The sequence below is a fragment of the Lissotriton vulgaris genome, chromosome 3_1, assembly GCF_964263255.1.
Source record: "Lissotriton vulgaris chromosome 3_1, aLisVul1.2, whole genome shotgun sequence".
NCBI classification, from domain to species: domain Eukaryota; kingdom Metazoa; phylum Chordata; class Amphibia; order Caudata; family Salamandridae; genus Lissotriton; species Lissotriton vulgaris.
Genome location: NC_141689.1, coordinates 273,741,503 through 273,766,679, shown reverse-complemented (window position 1 = coordinate 273,766,679; position 25,177 = coordinate 273,741,503). Strand labels below are relative to the sequence as shown.

Genomic DNA, 25,177 nt, shown 5'->3' with positions numbered 1-25,177 from the left:
CTTATATACATCAAAACATGGACCGTGCCATAGCCCTACATGGGGGAGGGTAATATTTTCCATAAGCATCCTCCACTCACTAGACACCAAGGATTGGGAACCCTTGTCCTAAGTGAATTTAGGTGCTAAGCATGTAAAAAATCTGTCTGTAGCACAATAATCTGTAAATAACACACAGAGTAGAGAGGGGTGATTTCTTCTTTGAATCGCAGAATATTTACGAAACAAAACAGAATTTTATAGGTTGCTCCATGATAATAACACTGGTCCTACGAGCCTTTTGCACCAATACACGGAGCAATACCATACATCAACAAATAACTCTATTACGTAGCCCACTATGTAATGTGCAGCCTAGTGGTGTGTTTCACTCTTTGGTGCCATACGACATCGAGCGCACGGCCAGAGCGCACTGGGTTTCTTTCATGAGAACACAGGGCTTGAAGGGTCCCCGGTTAGTAAAAAACTACATTATGTGAGTAGATGACGTCATTTTGCAGGACTGTATTAATAACATACTACTCACCCCGATCATAGACACAGTAACATTGGCTGGACAGCCTGTTGCCATAGTCTACTAATCTGATATTAACAACGAGCGGTAATCGCCTATTGTTTAGGGTTTACTCTGATCAGCATTACAAACGAATATCTGGAACTACAATACGTCACTGCATGACGTGTTTTTGTAGTTCGGAGGCGCCTAATTTCAATAAGGTGCGGAAATTCCTTTCTTCGTTACCATCGTTTAAGATAGGCTTCGGCAACCTCCGAGCCCTACTCTCCATGGACAGAGCAATAGTAGGCACCCAATTAGCTGCCCGTCTAAGTATTAACTTCCCTAGACATCGAAACTACAGAGGGCGGGACGATGACGTCATTATGTAGTCCTTTGGCCACTCCTCGCGGAAATAGAGATGTCCGCGTTCGAGCCGAAGGATTAGATTTGAATTCACAGTCTGGCAGTACTGAGACAACGGGTGGGTGAGTGATATTCGCCTAGTAACTTGACATATTATCCTGGTTGTGCCTTTTTAGCATGATTATACGTGCAATTGCAAGCACGTGGATTGGTCGCTGTTTTTCGACCCCACAGCCTTATGCATTTGGATAGGCTGCAGAAACAGCTCAGTCTTCTAGAAAAAAGAGGAATTTCCACCCCCTCGTTGCCTCCCCCAACCTCAGATTCCTGTTCGAGGCAACGACGGAGAGGTGGGTAGATCTATAGTCTTTAACTGGTCAACATTAGAGAGTTTTTCCTTTACCTCTTTATAATAATTATAGTGACAAAGTGAGTGACAGGTTTGCAAATCTGGTGTAATGGGTGACAGAGTAAGGAGAGTTCAAATGAGAGGCTCTGGGGCTAGGATGTTAATGGTGCTAGATGAGTGAGGAGAGTAGGATTACCCATTCCCCTGCTTGTACAATACCATTTTTCTTATCCTCATAGAGCGTGGCCTCCCATATCCTGAGATTGGTTCAGGAGAGGTGAGGTTTTATCCCCTGCCATTCTGGGTGAGTGAAAAAAGAGTTTTTACCTATTTGTGTGTAGAATATTCAATTATATAGCGTTGACCTGTGCATTTATTTCTATTCGTTTCTTTGTTGTAGGTGAGAAAATATACCACTTGGCATGGAGGAATAGATATGTATATCCTTTCATGATTTATTTTGTTCACGTTCTAGATGGTTTATTTGGTAGCACTTACAAGCAGTAGCAATTAAGTATTAATAGAACAGAGGCCCTGAAGAAGCCTAGGGAATTTTCCCTGTTGGCAGAAACATGTCGGCCCACAAGCAGCTATCTGGTAAAACTGCTCTTTTGCGCTGTTCCTGGTTTTAAACAGGAAGAGGCTTACAGCCATTAAATTATCTTGCTGTTTGTTCTCTATCCTTTTTTATCTTCTTTTCACCACAATTATTTCTTTTTGCACTGCACCTTTTTCCCACTAAGTGATCTCATGCATGGTCCACAAACGATTCGTGGGTTGATCCCAGTCCTATAAGGTGGGTTGAAGGTAGTCTTAATCACCTGGAGACACCCCATCCCAACCTTTGGATGACCACATGATAATACTATAAGATGGGAATCCATCTCTGGCTCCTGGGTTTCACCTACTGTCTCGAGTGGTCTAATGCATGGGTTCTCCGCTATAAACTAGACTTTCTAGGGCACACTGTCCGGCACTAGTCAGGCCTGAAAGTTAGTATATTTGAGAATATCGCATAGATTTTTTTAGACCCCTAGGTTTCTATGTATTGTACATTAACACCGCACACATAATCGCGCAGCATTTAATCTCACGAGTTCACACATATCAAACTCGCCCCTGCACTCCCCACACATCAGGAACTACCATGGACACATACATTCCCCATGCATTCCTATGGGAGGGCAGGCCAATCTCACAACATGCACTCAGAGAGCGCACGCACTTTACGCTGGGACACAGTGTTAAAGTGCACAGAATCCAAAAACAACCAACACCAAGTCCTATATCCAAGCAAAAAGTTTAGGGGGGAACCTGCCAGAAGGGCCAAGTCCACCATCGCTGAAATTAGCAGGCCAAAGTCCTCAACTCCACCCATCCAGAACTCTTTAAAAACCTCACCCCCTAAACACCACCCATCCCTGAACCCTAAAGACACCTCACCATACCTAAACTCCATCAACCACAGACCCCTAAAAACCCCTCATCACCTCTAAATCCCTGATCCCTAAATAAAAAACCTTTCTACATCCAAACTCCACCCATCTCTGAACCCTTAAACACCTCACAACCCTATACTCCACCCATTCCTCAATCCTAAAGCACGTTCTGGCCAGAAATTCCAGCCACCCCTAACCCCCAAAATGCCTGAGCACCCCTAAACTCTGCACATCCCTGAACCCTACAAACCTCTCAATATTCTAACACCCATCCCAGATCCCTATTAAAACCCTCATTACCCCTATATTCCACTTATTTGTGAACCCTAAAAAACCCTCACCATCCATAAACTCCTCCTATCCCTGAAACCCCCTTTCAATACCAGAACTCTCCTATCCACTTTTATTTCTCATCTACGGTTGTCAATTTCATATCTAGATGATCAAATTATGCTTTCACCCATAGGCTTTGTGATTTTTCATATTGTGTTAGCTGGAGACACATTTTAACCGTTTAGTCATTTCAGGTTGCTTGGCCCTGGAGTATTTGTCAAGGATTCCATGTGTAAAACCTAAAAAAAGCTGGTTGGAATGGGTAGGAAGGCAGTTTTTTTCTAATCCAGAATTTATGAACTCCTCTACTGACAATATGATCAAATTGATCTTTTTTTGAAAAATTGATGGAAGAAAGGTTTTTATATGCGTTTATTAAACCCACTGAATAGGTTTATACTGTGATTTCCACCACAAATGATATTGAACCATACTAATCAATTATTGATAATGCTGCACACAGATTTCTCTTAACATGTTTTAGGCTAAACGTTCATCGCCTACTTACCTTTTCAAAGAAGGGCCTATGAAATGATGATCTGCAATTATATCCACGTGACAACCACTCCAAACAGTCAATTGTACATGTAATGTTCTTTTGCCATTTTTATATGTTGCCTATGTAAAGCTGGTTAATACCATTATAGCGACCCATTACAATTTAGACATTATAGACCTGTTATCCTCTATCTGCAAAAACGTCCATGGGATTATTATATTCTCTAGTGGCTAGATTTTTACAGTATCTATTCAAATGAGGAATATAATGTAAGAAGTTAATGTTAGAATTCTATTGTTTTGTTAATGTCTGTATATAAGCTTTCTGATGTCTCATTTAAAAAAATGTATTGACTGGTTTTGTTGTATCTTTTACTGTTTTATCCCAAATAAAGAATTTTAACTGATGGGCAGACTAACAATTGATCAGTAGAGCTGGAGAAGTCAGTTATCAACTTAATGGAGAATTCCACATCTGTTACCACTCCTCCTACTATGAGATCCCTGTAGCCTAGGTGTAACTTTAAAATTTTAAAGAAAACCGCCTCTTAACGAAGCATACAGTGGTGACTATGAGGTCCGTGAACTCCTTTCATAGTGTTGTAACAGAGGACCTGCTCTCGTCCAACTAGTATGACCTTTTGTGCAGAAAAACTAAGGATATGCTGAAATGGGCTACGGCAGAATGCAGTGGTATTTCTAATGCCAGATCTAAAACCCAATTGGAAGCCGAAAAAATAAATTTTGTAAAAGAAACATGGTTTCCATGCCATTCATAGACTGACACATTACCAGAACTGAAAATATGGCACAGCAGAGTTATGTATTGCATGATTATTGGTTAAGGTTAACAGTGGGTGCTTCTGTTAGTAATTTCTCGATCTCTTTTCTTCTAGATACGAACAACACTTGAGAAGATACGAAATCAGATATTTAAGGACGATATTGGAAGTGTAGCCACAAATCACAAACTTGATTCTAAGGTAATTGATGCTCAGCAATTCCTTTTATTTGAATCATACATTGGAGTTTTGTCTAATTTGTGTTCCAAAAGCTAAGGCAAAGAAAAAAACATAGTAAACTGCAGCCTGAGATTTAATAAGCTTCACACAGGTAAGCAAAGAAAAGCGTGCCCAGAATGTAAAAAATATGTTGCCGGCGCAGTGAGGCAAACTGCTGAAAATGAAAGTGATCCTTGGAGGAATAGGAGGTTTGATAAGTTTACTCTTATTAGGTTCTGACCATGAGTTCATATACCTTAAAGAATACACTGTTTTATTCAATCCTTGAACCACTGATCCATACTTGGTTCAAAAGACGATGTAGTGCATGCCAAAACCCTCCCCAGACTTTGAGGTAAACCATGTACTATTGGTCAGGATGAATTATTCCACTGGGAAAAATGGCTTCTTGTATGAACGACATCGACCAAGACATTTGCCCTATAAATCCCAAAACCATAGATAACCATACATCCAGGGCATTTCAGTTAGCCATCTTCATACATTGATCTGTTCAATTATCATTCACATTTTACATCTGCCAACTGCTGTCTCCTGTGTGAGGTAGTGGGCCAACCCACTGCAACCCCTTCAGCAACTGGCTCCCCTCAATGCGATAGGTGGTATTTTACTCTTAAATTCAGTCCACAGACAAAAGAATCTGTCTTCTTATCTATGCAGTTTTATATAGCACAGTCATGGCCTAGGGCATCAATGAGCTTTATAAAAAATTTAAGAAATATTAGTACATGAACAGAACATGATAATTTACTGCTTAGTTAAAATATGCTTTAACATAGTAACAACATGAGGAGGAGAAACATATAATACAAGGTACAATAAGATTGACTAGATTGTAGTACTAATGGCACTGTGATGCAGGGGCCTAAACAGACAGGAGAAAGCAACAGAGAGGAGGTAAAATATAATAATAGGCAAAATAAATATTGGTGAGTTGAAGCAATTTTAAATGTATAAAATATACAAAACCCAGGGGCATGTATTAAGTTCGAACATATAGAAGTCCTGAGTGCCAATATCTTTGGAAAAGTAAGAGCTTGAGATCTTTCTTGACTATAGCCAAGGATTGGATGGTGAATAAGGCATATGCGAGGGAATTCCAGACTTTGGTAGCATTGTCTCAGAAAGATTCAGCCATTGTGCATCCTTCCTGAATGTAGGCGGTACTAGAAGAAATGTTCTCATGCTTCAAAGACCGTGTAGACTATCTGACAGGATAAGTTTGTCAGTTAAGTATCAGGGAATGCTGTCACTCTGTGTTAAATATTAATCCAACTTTAATGCGGAGCTTTTGAAGCGTAAGTTAGTTCTGTGTTACATGGTCACATTTGATGCTTCTAGTGGCAACATGTTCTACTGCATGCAGCACTGCTTTGAGAGATGCAAGGTGAGTTTGGGTAGGCTAGTCCGGAGGGAATTCCTGAAGCCATTTCTGGACATCACCAGAGACCAAACCAGAGTCTTTTGGTCTTCCTCTGCAGTGAGCAACAAATCTCCATAAAAGTATCAACTGGAACCAAGCACTCTTAGCCATTGGGTTGCTTTTGTGATTTAAGGATGATTCTTTTGACTAGACTGAAAATCCTAGATTCAGCACTATCAATAAAAGTGGGTTTGTAGTCAAGGATATTACCAGAATGTATACAGGATTTAGTTAATTGGCATGAGAGGTTGAAATAATGAGGAACTACTTCTGTTTTTAATTTGTTTTAATTGAGTTTTAACAACTCAGTTTCTCTTGTACATTGGTTAATATTTTCAAATATCAAACCAGAACAGTGATTACCAGAATATGTCAACATTTTGCCTTCTCTTCCCTTTCCGAGAGGCGATCAATACATTTGAATCAAGAGCTATATTACAACCCTTGATGACCAAATGACTGAATCACTTGCTGCAATGTATATCACTGTACATACATTCTTACTCAGATTTGAGCATTATCCTACTTGAGAGATCTACTCTGTGGCTTGAGCTTCAGTTCTGTTTCAGAAGCTAATCTCTTGGTTACATCGTGAAGCTGCACTTCATCCACACATTGTGTCCTAGTCGTGGCCTATAACACTGTATTTAACAGCAGTGCTTTGACAAGTCTCAATATTTGTCCATCCTGGGTTTGACCATATGAGAGCTGACAGCCTAAATTGGGTAATTTCGTCATATCGACGTTTATTCTACAAAAAACTTATCTCTAGGATAGGGCTGTCATTTGTTCTCTAATGTCTCTGGATCGGTGCTTAATTTCGAATATTTTTGGCCAATTCTAACTTGGGGCTTATCCTTTAAGAAGAGATTGAGTGTCCCACATAAGAAACAGATGCCACCCTAAATTTGCACGTCTCCTTTTTAAGTGTTAGACCAAAACTTCTCATCATATTCAACACACACCATAAAATATTGTTGTGCTCACACCTGTCTACCCCTGACCCTAGAGTTTTATTTTGGAACACAAAATACTTTGATATGTTCCGCAAAACTTTCTTGTACATCAATTTTGACATGACCGTAGTCCACTAGATTACTATCCAACCGTAACAATTCAATATTTTCAGAATCAAACATCCTCTCCCAGCTCTCTACTCCCATTATAGTATAAAGAGATACTGAATCGCGAACACACTTACAGGTTTCAAGCTAATCAGAATTTCACTTGCAGGCATCACCAGAGAATAACTATCAACACTACCATCACCCTTGACACTCAGAATCACTTCTTTCACAGTGTCTGCTTAAAACACACCTTGCATCTTTATGCTTTTGCCCACTCTAGCATAGAGACACTTTATTCCACGTTTCTTACATTCGGCTAATCTTGCATCACACCCCACACTATTTGAAAGATGTACCACTACCACATCTATAACATTTGCCACAGAATTTATTGTTGCTAATACTTTTAGGCATGGCACTGCTATTCTGATTAATTCTTAGAACACAAACACCTTCCACAACATTAATCCTTTCTTGACTCACAGAAACATTTGTACAATGAGCCTCTATACTTTGGCAATCGCATCTTTCACCCATGTAGTGCTTTTTTCCATACCTTCAATAATAACAATAGCTTCCTTTAGGTTAGGATTCTTTTTTAACGAAGATTTTCTTGTACCCTGGGACAATTGGTGCATCATATGAATTGATCCCTAATTGAGGAATCCGATACAGTTTCAAATTGACACGTGCATGCCAATGTTTTTAGGATGCAACATACTTTCGAATTTTCATTTTTTTCCTTGCACTCGCGTAAAAATGTATGTCTTTTTTGCATAATGTTAATTTGTGCCCCAAAATGATGTTCAAGCATTAGCACTGACATTTCATACAATTCGCCAGGTCCCCCAACTCCTCTACCCACTGTTAACTCAGCAAGACATTCATAAATGTTTCTCCCTTCAACACCTAAATTATGAAGTGCTGCCTGTTTTTTTTTAATAGCAGACCTCTTTTCCCCACCAATGGCAAGGAGGTATGTGTCTAATAGTTTTTTTCCACTGTTTCCTCCCCAACAAGTGATCCTCCTTTCTCAGAGTGTAATTATGGAGATTGTGAGATATTCGCAGATGTCATGTTACAACCATCCACGATGTAGCGACAACCCTTAAAGATAGTGTATTTCTGAGTGATGCGCATCACTCTCCAAGTGATTTAATTAAACTGATAACAAATATTCCAACAAATGGTGTGCCAGTCACCGTAGGCAGGCACCAATGTGGTGAACTAGATCACATAAAGGATTATACAGTATGATGTGCCTGTCACTTCTGCACATATGGTGAAACAAGCCTGATTGTTAAGTACATGGGTGATCTCACTTCAATTGAGTAGTGTGGTAGCATCCTAATAGTAACACAAATTGGTGTAGCTATCACCACATATTGAACATATTGAGAAGGTATTCCAAGAGCAACCAGAGAGGATTCTGTGAATTTTGGATTATGTGAAGTAATCCCAAACTTCCAAGATAACCGCTAAGCACACATGATTACGTGCTTTCTACAAAAAGCTGGGCATATTCAGCTAAACCACCTCCACCCAAAACCTTAAAGATGGCCACAACAAGTTTGGCACAATTTGGTCGCAGATGGGGCTTGTTACATAAACACGTCGGGCGCTGAAATCTTGTCATCAGAAGGAGCAAATTAACAGCCACACAGCGCTGCAACAGGGACTCACCAATCAGACCACTTTAAGGCAGCAACAATCTTCCAGAAAGTCACACAAGAGATAGGAACTGTTCCATGATGATGAGCATGGAAACAAAACATGTGGGTTATTCATATCACCTGGTGACTGTAAACCTAAGAACAGAAGCCACTCATCACCAGTTGTATGCCTAATTAAAACTATGCCGGAGACTCCGGTTGCAGTCAAAGAGTTTATTAGTTGAAGTGAATGACATAAACATCTGTCGCAGTCAGCTTGTCTCCCAGAATAACTGTCGACTTTAGAATCCCCGCATCTGTGACAGCCATAATACTCCAGCGACATGACATAGGTAAGATTTCATGCCAAGAGTACAGAGAAATACTAGTAAGTTATAATACAATTGTCATGTCATGTCATTATGTTATAGGGTATCTTGGTGCTAAGCAGGTGTGTGTGACTAGCCCCGACTATGGTAGGTAGGTATTTAAAAAGCCAGGACTTCAGCTTCTTGCGGAGTTCAAGAAGAAAGGAGGCTGTGGAGTGGAAGGCCGTTCCAAGCTTTTGGAACCATGTAAGAGACTTCCTGATCTGGCAATGTGAATGTGTGGATGTTTGGAAGTAGAAGTCCTACAGAACGGAGGTGTCTGGGTGGTTAGTGGAAGGAGATGTGACTGTTCAGGTAGGCAGAACCTAAGTTGTGTAGTTCCTTGAATGTGTGCATGAGGATGCATGCCCCTGTATACCAGGGGCAAGTGATGCAAGTTTTTCAATGGGTAAACAGCTATTTGTCTAGCAGTGATAAAGAGTGAGTAGCACTTAAGCAGGCCACTATAGATAGCTAACACTCAGGGCCTGATTCACAAATGTAAGCTTACACTTTTGTGTAAGTTTACAACTTTTAGGTATTCACAAACTGCATGGAATTTTAGGACTCCACACTACCTATACTTGTGTGCGTAGTTTTCATCCCTGATTGCAGAGTCTCCAGGTGCGGACAAACTCTGCAGATTTAAATATAGGAAGTGCAGAGTTAATATTTTCACTTAGTTTGTGAATAGCGAAAAGTAGTAAACCTACCCAGAGTTTGCCTTTGTGAATTTGGCCTTCAGTGATCAATATAAGGTTCAATATGAGTTGTGATTGAGGCAGTCTAATTTCAGAGTGAACAATGTCAAGAAATAAAAACTGATGGAAGGAAATAGTCTAGTAATTTAGCTAGTGATCCCTCTGCTACTAGGGAAGGGATCAAGTTCTTTGGCTGGATGGGTTGTCGGTCATCCAGGTCGTCGCCACCCTCAATCTGGTTTATGATATATAAGTGTTTGTTATGCTTGGCGTTGGGAGAAGAATTTTATAAAATACATAAAGTAGATCACTTATGGCATGTGTGAGGTGTTTGCGGGCCGTTAGTTGCAGCTAAGACAGCTGGTGCCACATGAGTGTCGAAGCAGTGTTCAGAGTGGTGTCAACTCGAGACAAATTCTGGTATTATTTTCATTGTACTGACTGCGAATATTGGACCAGGGCCAATATATGTATGGCCCCTCTCGCAGTGAAGTCCATTATAGTGAAAGAGCAGGGAATCTGTTTTGATACTTCTTAGGGTAGGCCATATAGAATGGTATCACTTGTCATGTGATTCACAAAGAATTGTGACTACCAAAGTATGACAACATGTATAGGGTCTACTGTGGTTTTGAGCGGTGATCTTAATTTGTCTTTAGCCGGTAGAGACTTGGTCGGGTCTTTTGATTTAGGGCCATGGGACAATTGCCTACTTACTTCTATCAGCTTTCCCCTGGTGGTTCTCCGAATGCTGGGTTCTGCTGAGTAATGGGCATATTTAGGTTTTCTTGCGCATAGATAATGTTCATATCCGTATTGAGCAACAAGTCTGTAAATGCTTGCCGTTGGCTTGGTTTGTCATATTCGATAGTCCTATTTGTGTGGGTGATTAGCTTTGTTGCAGTACTCCATAACAGATGCCTGACTGCTTATGTTGGGGTCTTAACATTAAAACTCTTTGGTGTCTGTGGACAGTTTCCTGCGAGAAATCTTGAAAGACATAGATTCACTTATTTTCATTAACCAATGTCCTTCGCTTCTGCGATAATCTAGGATGTATGCTAGTGTCTTAACAAGCATCTGATTATCTGACTTGGCCCTTGTTTACCTGTTGTATGCCTGTACCCAACCCTGTGAGCCAGTTGTAACTCTAAGGGGGATTAGGTTTTCAATGTTAAGTGTGTAATGTTTGTAATGAAGTGGGTAAGAGGCTGGTCAGATATTCAAGGGAGGGACGAGGAGTGATTTCTTTCTTCTTCTTTTTAAAAACCTTTTTTTAATAGTCCAGCACCATGCTCCTCCAAAATCCATAAATTACACCAAGGGGTGCGGTTTCTCAATTACAAAAGAGGAGAGGACCCTGACATGTGGATCAATTGGTCCAGTCAGAGGGATCCCGGGAGGGGGATTCGAGTGATCAGATCAAAGTGCGCTCACACACCCTGTAGGGTGTAAGGCTTTGTCATAGGGCGCGCCTTGTAGGACTGTGATCCAAGTCAATCCTTTGGGCCACTACTTGTTTAGTGTTGATTATTAAGTTCAGACCTGATTAATGTCTGTTGCCCCATTTGAGTCATTGGGAGTCACTTATATGAGTCAATAGTCCCACTATGTTATTAAAGGTGGGGAGAGACAACTGTTCCCCAGCTGGCTTCTGTCCTCTGCTTAGCCTAAGGAGTAGCAACCTGTTATGATCCTCCCGCTTGCAGTGGAGGTTCCACTGGCTTGGGGGTGCTGTGGCCAGGAATGGGTCTAAGCTTCAATATAGGGACGGCCCAATGCAAGATCTCCTTCGACAGTGTCAATGCAGGTCACCTTTATCTGGTACGCGACACAAATCCCACATAATGGCCAGTGTCACTCTAGATTTAAGCGTCTTCCACATACATGAGTGAAGCTAGCCTGTGCTGGGCACAATTATTAATTTAGCTTCATGTTGTTCTGTGCCATTGGAGGAGAACATTGCCAACCCTCTGTCTATGGCTAAGCTCCCTGCAGATCTCCGTCGGCATCTGAAGGGGCCTCCTGATGTGGCTGTCTGAAGTCGGTCGTCCCTGCTACCTGTGTCATCTCCTGGCTGCAGAGATCTGCTCTATGGGCAACGCCGGTCACTGCCCAACCATCTTCCTGACTCTGGGCCACGCGCCTCACTCATGCCCCAGATCCACTGTGTGGCTCTGCATAGTGCTCCCCATTGGCCACAGGGGCTGCATGCACCTATACTACTGTTAGACCTGGCATCATTGGCGTGGGTCTCCCTTCCATTTTGACGGATTGCCTCCTCTGTTTTGATATGTTTTTTCTGGATTTATGCTTTGGGCACTGTGCCACTGCTAATCAGTGAAAAAAGGGGGGGTTCCTTTCTTTGTTATTTGACTTTTGAGTTCTGACCTTCAGGCCTAGATACTAATTTAACTTTTCGTATTCCAGTATGACACAGAGTATTATATCTGCACATGACTAGGGTATTTTTTGTCTCTCAAAGTTTATTTTGTTGTTATTTTAAAAACATGTGAATTCATTTATTTCATAACATTTTCAAACAATCGTACACAAATTGACTGTCTAATACAAATGGTCATCCCTATGCTTATATTTAAATCAAATTGCAGGTAATCAGTACACAATTTTGTTTTAAAAATGTCATAACATTATGACAACAAATATAAAAAGTTTTGTATAAAAACAGAAGAAAGTCCTTTGTCGACGCGTTTTGGTGTATAGAAGCTGTTGTAACACCTTCTTCAGGAGAGACTTTGAATTAAAAACCAAACTTCTTCCTTTTTCTTATAGTGGATCTTGATATATTTTAAGATTCGGGAGATTAGGGTCAACTGTTCCTCAACTGTTCCTCCTCATAGGTAGTAGTACTGTTAAATATATTTCTTAATTCCTTTAACGCGGAGAGAGTTATGTCTCTTGTGTCAGGTTCAAGTCTTTTTACTTTCGATTCTGGTCTAGGTCCCTTCTCATTATTTTCTCGGGTCTAGGCCTTAAGATTATGTATCCATTCCCAGGTAGTTCTTGAAACTGATTCTTTTCTCGTTTTAAGGGTTTTTCTTCACTTTAGACCCTTAGTGTGGAAGCCGTAATTCTTCTTTTTTTGAGTGACCTTGTTCTTCGCGAGCTCTAGCGATCGACACTGCCTCTCTACCCGGCTATACGATACTTTTGAAGACCACTGTTAATCAGTGCCACAGTGCAAGTGCTCCCTATGTTAAATTGACGTACTAATTGGTTACTCCATGATTGGGTTATTTGATTTATCTGTCAGCCCCTAGTACAGTGCACCATGTGTGCCCAGGGCTTGTAAATCAAATGCTGCTAGTGGGCTTGCAGCACTGGTTGTGCCACCCACAGAAGCAGCTTGTAAAGTGTGTCTCAGGCCTGCCATTGCAAGGCCTGTGTGCAGTCTAGCACTACCATGTCGACTTGACCAAGTGCACCCACTTGCCAGTCCCTAAACCTTCCCTTTGCTTCATGTTAGACACCCCTATGGTAGGCCCAAGGGCAGGGTGCATTGTAGGTATTCAGTAGGACATGCTTTGATGTGTGTAGCATGTTCTAATAGTGAATTACAGCCATTTTTGTTTTTCACTATTGAAGGCTAACTGTTCTCCATAGGCCAGAATGAGCAGCTAGATTATTACATGCTTATAATCCTGACTCGGGGAACACGGTAGAAATTCAAATTTAGTATGCCTGAACTCAGAATAATAAAATACATCTTTTATTAAAGTTTATTTTAATATAATGTGTTTGCAAATGGCACTTTTAGAAAGCAGGTATTTGCTTGCCTAACCATTTGAGCCTGCCTCTGTGTTGTGTAATCCTTGTCAGGGTTTGTTAGTGACAGGGCTGGGGTATTCCAGGAGACAGGCTGGGGCAGCCCGGTGGTGAATAGAGAGATCTGCATCTAGATGGGAGGGAGGAGTTGCACCTGGGACCTGAATAGGGTTGGGCCTTACCTCTACAATGCTGGCTCCATCCCCTGTGGTTTGTCTGATGTCTGTGCCCTGCACTGTGAAAGGAGAGAAGGAATCATGTCAACAGAGTGCTCCAGAGCTGTATCTTCCCTCCCCTGTGCTGGCTCCACCTCCAGTGGGGCGGCTGATGTCTCTGCCCTGCACAGTGAAAGGAAGGAGAGTCATGTAAACAAAGTGCTCAGGAACTGGTTTTGACTAAGCAGAGGCCTCTCTGCCTTCAGAGAACAAAGGATTTGGGGGTGTAAGTATTGGGACCCTGATCCCAAGAAATTAGATCACTTCTGGAACAAGAAACCTTTCTGCCAAGGAGAAGAATCAAGGAAGCTGCAGGAGTTGTACTCCCCCTCTGTCAGTGTGCTGTTTGCTGGGTTGGCCTGCAGTGGTTGCTTCATTGCTAAGGGAAAGGAGAAGGAACTTTGTAAGGACTTTCATCCACAGAATATACTCCAAGGGCTTGAACTGTGCATGCCTCCTGCTGAAGTCTCAGGGACAAAAGACTTCACCTCCAGCTCCCTCCTGAATTTCCTTGTTGGGAATTCTGACTCCAGTCACTTGCGTGCTGCTGGGAGCTGGAAGCGCGACGCATCGAGAAGAAGCGTGTCGCCGCCGCAGCTGAAATCATTGCAACGCCGGAGAAGCGAGCCTTTGTCGCATTTCCCTAGGAGCGTGTGTTCATTGAAGCTGTCTGCTGTTGCATCACCGGAGAAGCATGACGCAGGGCCTGTCGTGGCTCCAAAGTACAGAGTTGTTGCAATGCTGCCAGGGCGTCATCGCATCGCTGCATCAAGGGCGCCATCTTCTCTCATCGCAACCGGATCGTCTCATCGCACCAAGGCTCCATCTTGCGCACCACAACGGGCCCGCAGGCCGAGAATCTATGCATCACCTCTGCACCGGTAAGGCTCACGACGAGTCCCCTACTCTGCGCAAGCATTGAGGAAGGACGCAACCGTTCCCCCGGGGATCACGGAGCCGACACATCTCCCCTGTTGCAAGCCTTTTGTTTACTTTGCGTTACGCATCCAGGTACTTTGTTGAGAACTTAGTCGCATTTACCAACAACTTGAATTAAGAGACTTTATTCATCTTTTAAGTAATCTTAAGTGTAGTAGTGGGGATTTTTGTCGTTTGTGGTCTTGTGTTTGTCTATATAAAGAATACTTACTTTTATCAAACCTGTGTTGTGTTCATCTGTAGTGTTATCACTGTATTACTGTGTATATTTACAAATGCTTAACACACTGCCTCTGAGATAAGCCTGTCCCCTTATCCTGACTTAGAAGTAAGGGTCCCTATTTGGACAAAGGTGAATACCATTGCCAACTAGAGACCCCCAGATCTAACATCTACTTATTAGCTTCCTGCTTATGTTGGGTTTTCCATTTATTAGAAGAGTATGATGATATTTGTGAGCGCGGTTGGCATGGGACTGAAAGGAGGCATAGTCCTCTTCCCAGGCGCCAGACTTTGGCACCCAGGAACTCGGTTTTAGAAGAATCGAGTTTCTGATGGTTGGGGGGGGGAGTGAAGGGGGGGGATGGGGGGAAGAGGGCACTTATCAAGCCTTATACTTTCTTCAATGTAAGACCACGGAACTAAATGTCAGCATGTCAAGAGAGCTTGAGGTAAAGCTCTGTGCCATTGGTACAATGATCGTAGAATATTCCTGAGTGTTCGAGCAAAGATCCAAGCGGTTTTAAGTAAAGGTTGAAAAGAGTTGGAACCAATACTGAACTCTGAAGAATTAACTGTGACAACGAGGTTGAGCTTGAGATACAGTTGCTAGAGTTCACTTGGGATCGATTTGTTAGATAGGAAATTAACAAATTAAGGACGGTGCCCACTAACTATAGGCTCTCTCACAATGTCCATACAAGTAGTTTGGTTACAGTATCGAAGGTGACCGATACAAGACGTGCAACAAGGAGACTAGAGTTGTTGGCATCAAATATGTGTAAAGGGTCATCCACCGCCCATAGCAAGGTTGTTTTAGTGGCGCAGTCTGGTCTAAAGCGGGACTGTAGTCATATAGAAGAATTAACAGCAATATGTTTTGATGTGTATGGTAATGCAACTATAATAATATTAACAAGGAAAGGAAGCCCTGAGACAGGTTTTAGTGATTGATGCCTCCCCAGTCGCCGGATGTTTTCCTCATTAATGGAGAGATTTAATCCACTTTTTAGACAATCTAGAAGGTCCCCTTGAAGCAAGGATCATGTCCACTAGCCTATTCCAGTACATTACATACTAAGTTTAGCTAACCCCACGACAGAAATGCTAATTTATCTGTTAATTAAAAATCAATAAAATACTTTCAAATAAAAAAAAAGAAATATGCAGCCAGGTTTCTTTTTAAAAAGTCTAATTATTTATGTGTATGCACGTTAGCGACTACTTTATGGTGAAAGTGTGCTTTGTAATCTGCATGTAGATAGATTAGTATATTGGTTTGGGAGTAAGTATGTGGGTGTGTGTTATGTGTTCTAAAGAAGAACTGTGCTTTTGAACTAGAGGCAATATATACACCCTTACAGGGGGAGGAATTCATAGGAGCGTTTATGGAAAAGTAAAAAGGTGAATGTGGCAATGACTGTAAGTGGGTGTTCATGTATGCGTGTACAGCTAAGTATGTGTGTTTATTAGTATAATTAAGCTTGATTCTGCATGAGCATATGTGAGCCACAGTGAATGAGTATGAATGAGTAAGCACGTTTGATAAAGGATGCAAGGAAACTACAATGATTATAGCTGAGTGCCAGGATGTAGCATTGAGCAGACAAGAGCATGTTTGTGCCTAGCCTGACAGATGATCTTCAGCGAGAGGGTATTGGCCTAGGAATTTGAGTTTTACAGTCTTAAGAGCCTTTTGAGGGGGACTAAGGCGTGTGTCTGTGTGTATATAGATAGATAGATAGATAGATCTTGATATGGCATTAGTGATGTCTCAAAAAAGCCCATGCATCCAAGCAGAGCTGAACTCAGAAGGATTTTACCAGCCAGCCCTGGGAGGACACTGTCTGAGGTCAGGTTCCAAACTAAAGCAACCAACAAGTGTTACAGTACCCACGCCATCATGAACGAAGTACAACTGAGCTGCAACAGGGCATGACCTAGACACCGGCACAAAATGGTGTATAACACAATTAAAAAGCGTGCTCCAGGTCGATATCTGAACAAGGTTTATCTGAATAAACTAAGTTGGATGCTTCCCCAGTGCTACAACTTACATTAAGGAATCTGCCTTTGTGGCATGATGCGCAGGCACTGGGCAGTGACTCCAGGCAACCGTGGAATCGGGCAGGGGAACATGGCTGTGTGGTATGTTTTAGATAAAGTCGGCCAATACAAAATATGAATGAACGTAAAGCGTAGTTGTGGAGGGCCCTTGGGGAAGGGGAAAAACATGCTGCTTCTAGTCCGAATGTGATGCCCTTTGACAAGTCACCGCTTTTGCCCTGCTTCCCACATTATTGTTGGTGACAGCCCACCTTTTCTAGCTTCGGCATGGTCATTGCAAACATAACAGAGGCACAAAGTTGCACCTATCAGGAAACCTGCTGAAACACGCAATATAGATGAAACTCGCAACATACAACACATAACATGAAACAGGTGATGCGAGAGGATCCTCTTGTACAGCACCAACGCAGGGCCGCGTCAGTATCACCCTCTGCTTTACATAAAAGAAAGTGGTTGCCATGGATAGTGCCCGCTGGAAGTCTGAGCCTGCAGCCCTGCTCGTCAGTGTAATCCCCCTGAGCCTGGCGTTGGCAAGTGATGTAATTCATGACACCGAGAGAAAAGGATTCTCTGGGCTGGAGCAGTCATCACTGCAGCAGATACAGGGAACTACCTCAGCATCCGAAATACATGGAAGCAGTTCACATGCCATGCTCTGGAACAATTAAATGGCACACAGGCAGATGGGCAGAATCTCACACTTCACCTACGAGGTCAGCTGGCGGGATCCCCACGGGGCCTTGCCTCCTCCAAGCACTCGTTTCCTCCTCGCGGGGTCCTCTGGTCCTGCCAGGAAGATGCTGGGCGCTCCAGGGCGAGTGGCCTTGATTCTCCTAGTTAATGCCTCCTCTTTTCGCAGGGAGTCTAGCAGACCGTGGTCCCCATTCCTGGTCACAACAAGCAGAGGTCAAAGCCCAGCTTCTCTGAGCTGATCTACAGCCATGGTTTCTCTGGCATGACAATTTGGGAGAATCAAACTCCTCTCTTTATAATCGGTTTCCAGACAGAGATGTGATTTAGTGTCTCAGTCTGAAATGCGTCTTCTGGGTGTTGCCTCTTTTGAAGTGCCCGCATCTCTGTACTGCCCTTTGGCAAAGAAGCATTCTCACACAGGAGAAGCTACTCCAACCTTGATAGCCCCGCAACATAGCCCACAGGAGAGACTACTGATGTATGCCTGACAAAAAGGTTACAAAGGCCCCAGCCCTCCTCTCATTCATTTAAATGTGTTCCCATTTAGTACCCTTTCTCCCTTTGTCTACTTCCCTAGCTCCTATCCCCTCTCCCCTGACTCTCTCACCTTGCCTACTAGTCTGCCTAGCCCCCTGTCCTTTGTGCCCTTTCACTAAGTACTCCTTCTCCCCTTGTTGGGGAAAGATCCAATATTTATTCTCTGGAGTCTCAACGTACCCGCTGAGAGAGTCCACTGCGCCAAGGGAGCCACTCACATCTGAGGTATGGTATGGCACCCTTTGCCAAAGCACTCCCTCTCCCCTTTTTGGGGAAGGATTCAGTATATAGGCCTTGGAGTCTCAGAGACTGTGTAACCATGTAACCTGTAACTATGATCTGATGCTCATGTAAAGCGATCTGATACATAGCGGTCCAGCCAGCGCTATATAAAACCTTAAAAAAATAAAATTCCCATCAACTCTCTGACTATGTGCCAAGGACACAATGATCAGTGACCTTTCCAAAATCGGAGTCTTTTGAAAGCATACGAGAGCCTGGTTATGCCTTCCTCATGTGTGTTGCCACCCAGGTCTCACAAACGTTGGCAATCCACACACCTGTCGGGCATGGTTCCTCTGACTTCATCTATCTTTCCAACGCCCTACGTTTCCAATATGGAACCTGCAGACCTCTAATGTACTGAACCACACACATTCCAGCATGCACATGTTGAGCACTATTACAACAAGCATTGGCAATACCAATAGGTCTCGCCATGTGGTGGAGTTTGGTGTGTAGTAGTAAATGTAAATGTACAGGATTTTATATAGCGCAAATCACCAAGCGGTTTCTAAGCACTTGCTTAGGGAACTCGTCTTGGTATTCCCCTGTGAGATAACCCCCGGCAGGGTATCCGCAAGGTGAAAGCCAGGCATCCCGCCGCGAGGGGCCATTGTGGAGATTAAGCAAGCTATTGCCCAGAGTCGCAGAGTGTGAACCCGTGAATCGAGTAGGCACCAGAGCGAGAATTGTCGAGTCCATGGACATTTTAGGACTCAAGACCCCGCCGAGCCGGGAATTGAACCCTGGTCCCGGGCTGACCTCTGCTTCCAGGTCTGCCTCCTCTAACCAGTGAGCCACACTTCTCCACTGTAAAGAGTAGTGTTAGGACAGAGTGCTGTTGTATAGTGGTTTGCAGTATAAATTTGTAATAAAAGACAAGATCATTTCTTTATTTTCTTTTTATTTGTTCTCGCATTTGTGAAAGTTGGACCTCTTGGCGTTGTAAATTATATCATTTTTTTACTAGAGGAGTCTAGAGGACTAAGAATGAATGGGAAATTATCACTGGGAAGAGAGAAACAGTTGCAGCAATATCTAGAGGACTTACAATGAGGAATTCCTGATGAGACTACAGAAACGAGTAGCAGCACTGTCTATAGAACTTAGAATGAAGAATTACTGACTGGAAAAGAGAAGCAGCTAGCTGCACTACCTAGAGGACTAAGAATGAGGAATTATCACTGGGAACGGAAACATTTTAAAATGTAAAAAGGTTTTTCTGTGTTCTCCTTTGCCTCTACTTCTCATGCCAAACTGTGTTCCAAACATAACTCCTAATTAAGACAAACTTACTTGTATATTGATATACAAGGGAAGCATGCACAAACTAGTGCAAGGACTCTGGGCAAAATAGCATTTTCACATTGGAGCACTCCCTGCATTTTTCTTCCAGCATTGGGAAAACCTATAGGGATGGCTTTCATGTGATTAACTACATCTATGCATGTAATTATAACTGCAAAGAATATAAACCGCATCTGTTGGGGGGCGTGGCTTGGCCGGCGATCATGGCAGTCGCGTAGAGCGCGAGCTCCGGACCAGCCTTTCCATGTCCTAAACGAATATCCTTGCCCTGAGCATTTTCTGGGCTTTCTGCAGGAGGATTCTGGTGCGGGACCAGTGTGCTACACTCGGTAGCAAGATCAGCCGGGTGGGTGTGCCGTGGACGGCGGAAACGATCCCGCAACATCGCGGGCCCCAGCAGCTCCGACGAGGCCTGCAAAGCCGGGGCCTCGATTTTGGCGTTGCCCAGATCGGACGCAGCTTTTGACGGCAGCGGTGGGCGCCGCGGAGTGCCGGAGCCTGGCAGAGGGCCTGGAGGTGCTGACCAGGGAGAAAAAGAAACCCCCCTGTGCCCTGTGGAAGGTACGCCGGTAGCCATTGGAGTGGAGCTTGGTCTGGAGCTGCCTGGGTAGACACTGGAGGTGACATCCCTTGAAGCAGCCGCCATTTTGTGCCATCCTGTCTGCCCTGAGAGCCCGTGGACGGTAGATAGCAGCGGGCTGGTGAAAGGCCCTGGTGGGAGCTGGGGTAGCGCTCGGCTTGCCCTACTTGATGAGAGCTGCCCGACGCTGGTCTGGGCCCCGCACGGCAGAGTGCCCCGGCGTGGAGCAGACGGACCCGGCCTGCCCGATATCAGAAGGGAGGCACAGCGTAGTCCTGCGGAGTCGTGGTGGTGGCGGTGAGTGGAGCTAGCCCAGGGAATTATTGCCTCGGGGGTCAGATCGGGCCCCGGTGGGGAGGACTGGCGGCGCTTGGCTCAGACGGGGACCACAGGTGACGAGGCCCCCGGGGTGGTCCTAAGGCAGTCATTGGTGGCTCTTGGTGTGCGCGAGCCCTGAACTGTGGTCCGGCGCGCTGGGACCCATGAGTGGAGGAGGAGGGGGGCCGGTGGTTTGAGTGTGGCACCTGGGATGGTGCCTCGTCGTGGACAGCCATAAGTCATACCACAGACTGCTGCGCCTGGCCCTTGAGGTGCGCCCCGGTGCTCGGGGATCCACTGTGCGAGACGCCCAGGAGTATCACACTTGCTTGGGAGTGCGGGGTGTACGTTTGAGCTTCCTGGACATTGTTGGCTGGCTTCGCCTGCAGAACGCATTAGCTTGAGGCTCTGTGGTGCTCGGACCCTGTCGGACTAACGAGAGACTTGGGGTGTTGGATGCCGCGCCGGGGCCGCCATTCTGTGTTGGGCGGAGGACTGCGTGCATCTGACCTACACGGCCTGCCCAGGACTGTGAACGCACCTACTTAGGGAGCTACTACCGCTGAGGGCACAGAGAGATGACGCGGGGTGGGGCCAGAGGTGGCCAGGGCAAGCAGGGGCCGATGGACAAGTATACTGGGGCTGCGGGACCTGGGGGATCCCAGGCGCCGGCACCTGACAATGCGGCGCAGCTGGCAGCCATCACGCAATCTAGGGATATGCTGGATGCTAAAATTGGCGCGGTCGGTGCCGATGTTACCCTTCTCCGCCAGGACTTGCGGAATGCAGTGGAGCGAATCACTAGCGCAGAGACCCGTATCACTGGGGTTGAAGATGACGTCTCCATCCTAAAGAAGAAAGTAGCGTCCATGGAACATATACAGAAGGGCCTGGCCATGAGGGTCGAGGATGCTGAAGGGCGCGCTCGGCGGAATAACCTCTGCTTCGTTGGTTTTCCGGAGGGTTGCGAGGGAGACAAGGTCGAAGACTTCCTGGCGCAATGGTTGGAGAACTGGATCCCGGTGGACACGCTATCCCGCTGCTTCGTGGTGGAAAGGGCGCTCGTGAAGAAACCCCCTGTGGGAGCGCACCCACGGCTGATCATAGCCAGATTTCTGAACTACTCGGATAGGGACACCATCCTGCGGCAGGCAAGGCTCAAGGGCGAACTACTGCACGACAACGCGAATATCTTCATCTTTCTGGACTATACGAGATTGGTACCGCAGCAGCGCCAGTCGTTTCTTGCGGCCAAGGCTCACCTTCGTGGCCTTAAACTCCAGTATGCATTGCTTTACCCTGCGCGGTTGCGGGTGATTTACAAGTCCCGAACACTATTCTTTGATACTCAGGAGGAGGTTTTCCACTGGACAGATGAAACTGTGAAAATTAGGGTCAACATGGCTAGAGATGGCGAGTCGGACTCCTCCTCCAATGGAACTGTCCGGGGGGGCCTCAGAAGCAGGAGTCGGCGCCGTGGAAGACAGCGCTCAAGTAGGGGCTCGCGATCGGGCTCGGTCGCCCGCAGATACAGACCTCCACAGGAACAGCAGACTGATGGAGCTGGATGATCCGGGACTATGAACGTGATTCAATGCTTACTGGGGAGGTAGATGTTCAGGTGCACTGTTGCTTAGGGTTGGGAGCCCTTCCCTATCTGAATGGGTGGGTGGGAGTGACGGCCTAGTTCCTATGGGCTGCTGTAAGGGGATCCATTGGAGGACGTGGGGCTGAGTCTCCCGTTGGGGACCAGGCCGCGATCCGACCGCGACAGGTGCTTCCATGTTCGGGAGGTACAGGGTGGGGGGAGGATGGGGGGGTTGGGAGTTGGGGGCTGGGGTTGGGAGGGGGTGTGTGCGTATGCCTTGCTGCTCGTTATTAGCCATGTGCTGCACCGGATGTGCCTTGGGGACAGCTGTCCCACATGTGATAAACTGATCAAATGTCTGCTGTCTGGGGGGGAGGGCGGGTAGGCCCTGGTTCGCTGCGAATCTTGAGTTGGAATGTGCGTGTAATGCTAGACAAAGTTAAGCGGGGGCAGTCTTTCAGTGTGTCAAGAGAATGGGAGCAGACATTCTGTTCCTGCAGGAGACCCATCTGCTGGGCACGAAGGCCCTATGCCTCCAGCGCTCAGGGTTCATGCATGCATACCTCGCGGGCTTCTCGAGGGACTCAAGTGGAGTGGCAGTCCTTATCCATCGGAGAGTACCGTACATACACAAACGCCTATGGACGGATGCACAGGGCAGGTACCTCTTTCTACAGGGCGAAATCGGAGGGGTAGCGTGATTCTTGGCAGCGTGTACGCTCCGCCGCTACTACAGTGGTCATTGGTGAAGCGGCTATTGTCCCTCTGGGGTACCATGCCGGATGCCTTATCCATTGCGGGGGGAGACTTGAACGATGTCCTAGATAGGAGCTGTGATAGATGGCGGAGTGGGGTGGTGGCTCCGGCGCAGGAGGGGGAGGGGCCCACCACTAAGCTGCATGCATTGACGGTAGGTCTTGACTGGACAGACGCATGGAGGTATAAACATGGGGCACGTAGGGACTACACATACCTCTGTGCATCACACAATTCCTTCTCCAGACTAGATTATATTTTTATCCCCAGAGCACTGTCCCACAAGGTGCTGTCGGCGGAGATTCTGCCGCGGGTACTTAAAGACCATTCACCGGTGGCCATCACGATCAGCGTGGGCCCGGCCAGGCAGCCGTTTCGGTGGCGCATGTCGGCCTGGCACTTGACGAAGAACGACTATAGGGCGCACATGATGGTTGAGATAGATCGCTACTTGGCTACGAACCTGGGCTCCGACTGTCCTTTGGGAAGCTATGAAGCCGACAATACGCGGCGTGGACATATCCCCGGAGAGAGAAGCGTCAGGAATTAGTGAGGCACGAGGCTGTGCTTGTGGCGTTGGAATGTAGGGGTCGGGAGGAGGATTGCGGGCCCGCCAGACGGCAACTGGTACTGGCGCAACAGCAATATGCCACGGTCCTGATGGATGAGGCGAGGCAGGCCTGGCTGGCCACCAACAGTCGGATTTATCAATGGGGGGACAAATCGTGCAAGATGCTGCACTGCCTATGTCAGGGCATCATGTATGCTCAGCCGCTGCCCCGAATCAAGACCCCCGGAGGGGGAGACCCTACTTGAACCCGTAGCGATAGCGGAGAGCTTTGCCGGATACTACCAGGGGCTGTACATGCCCAGGGAGTGTCTGGAGGCCAAAACGGTCCAGCGCTTTATAGACTATCTTCCCCCGACAGCCGTCTCAGATGAGGTACGGGAACTCCTAGACCAGCCCCTGACAGATGAGGAGCTGGGTGGGGCCTTGGGCGAATTGAATCCGGGTAAGGCGCCAGGTCGCAATGGATTTCAGAGCAAATTTTTCCGCTGGTTCTTTGTCCAGCTAGGCCCGCACTTTCGGCCGGTACTGGAAGAAGATTGCGAGAGTGACACGCTCCCACCAGACTGGCGGCATGCTGAGGTCGTAGTCTTCTTGAAGCCCGGGCGACCCCCCCGAAAATCATGCCTCCTATCGCCCTATCTCCCTACTGAACACTGAGGCGAAGATCCTTGCGAAGGCCCTGGCCACTAGGCTTAAACCCTATATCACAGACGTGGTTCAGACAGTTAAATTCAGCACTTTTCTGTGGGAGGGAGGAGCGGTGCGTGTGGCCTGGAGGACGTGCTTCCTGTCCACATACACTGGGGGATTGGCTACGTCCGACGTACTCTCATACTACCAGGCGGCGCATCTCCTGGTGTTGAACGACTGGTGGTCTGGGGACAGGGGCGACCCGGCATATGTGGTAGGGAGGATGCTGATGGGATCTGCTTCTCTACATTCACTGCTGTATTTGGCGCCGCTCCGGAGGTCTCTTCCCGCAGCCATGCAAGTGATTTTTCGCGTTTGGAGGCAGGCTCTGCATAGGATGGGGTGGTGGAATGTACTTACCCAGGAAACCCCTCTCTGGCGGAACGGTAGACTGCCCCAGTTGAATGCGTTGAAGGGCTTTCAGGGGTGGGATGCCATAGGTATCTCTACCCTCGGAGATGTTATGTCGGGGTGCGCCCTTAAATCATTCACAAACCTGCAGGAAGAATTTGGGATGCCTCGTACGCAGTTCTTCCGCTAACTCCAGTTTCGCCACGCCTTGGCGCCCCATCTGGTAGGCTTGGAGCAGCTCCCTTAGTTTAGCCCTCTGGAAGCCAAGATTTTCATGGGGGAACTGCCGGATAAGAAACTGTCGCGCATATACCAAACACTGGTGCGCCACTGCTCGTCGGATCTACGTGGCCTTAGGACTACACGGGAACAGGATGTTGGAGAGTTGGATGAGAAGGACTGGGTGGAGGTCCTGGAAAGTCCAAGGGTGGGCAGCCATATCCACGTGCCTGCGCTTGATTCAGTTCCGCTACATACATCGCACGTATTATACCAGGCAGCGCTTGTGGAGGGCGGGCATGATAGCATCTCCCGAGTGTCTTCGCTGTGGGGCGGAGGTA

The 25,177-nt window shown here is 46.0% G+C and overlaps 1 protein-coding gene across 1 annotated transcript in view; it reads left to right on the top strand.

Moving 5' to 3' along the window:
* Positions 1-25,177, top strand: part of CCDC68 (coiled-coil domain containing 68) — a 224,804-nt gene that overhangs the window by 65,613 nt on the left and 134,014 nt on the right. The window contains exon 3 of the mRNA XM_086960408.1: positions 4,378-4,464. Within this exon, the coding sequence (XP_086816534.1) occupies positions 4,378-4,464 (87 nt within the window). The remainder of the gene's footprint in view (positions 1-4,377; positions 4,465-25,177) is intronic.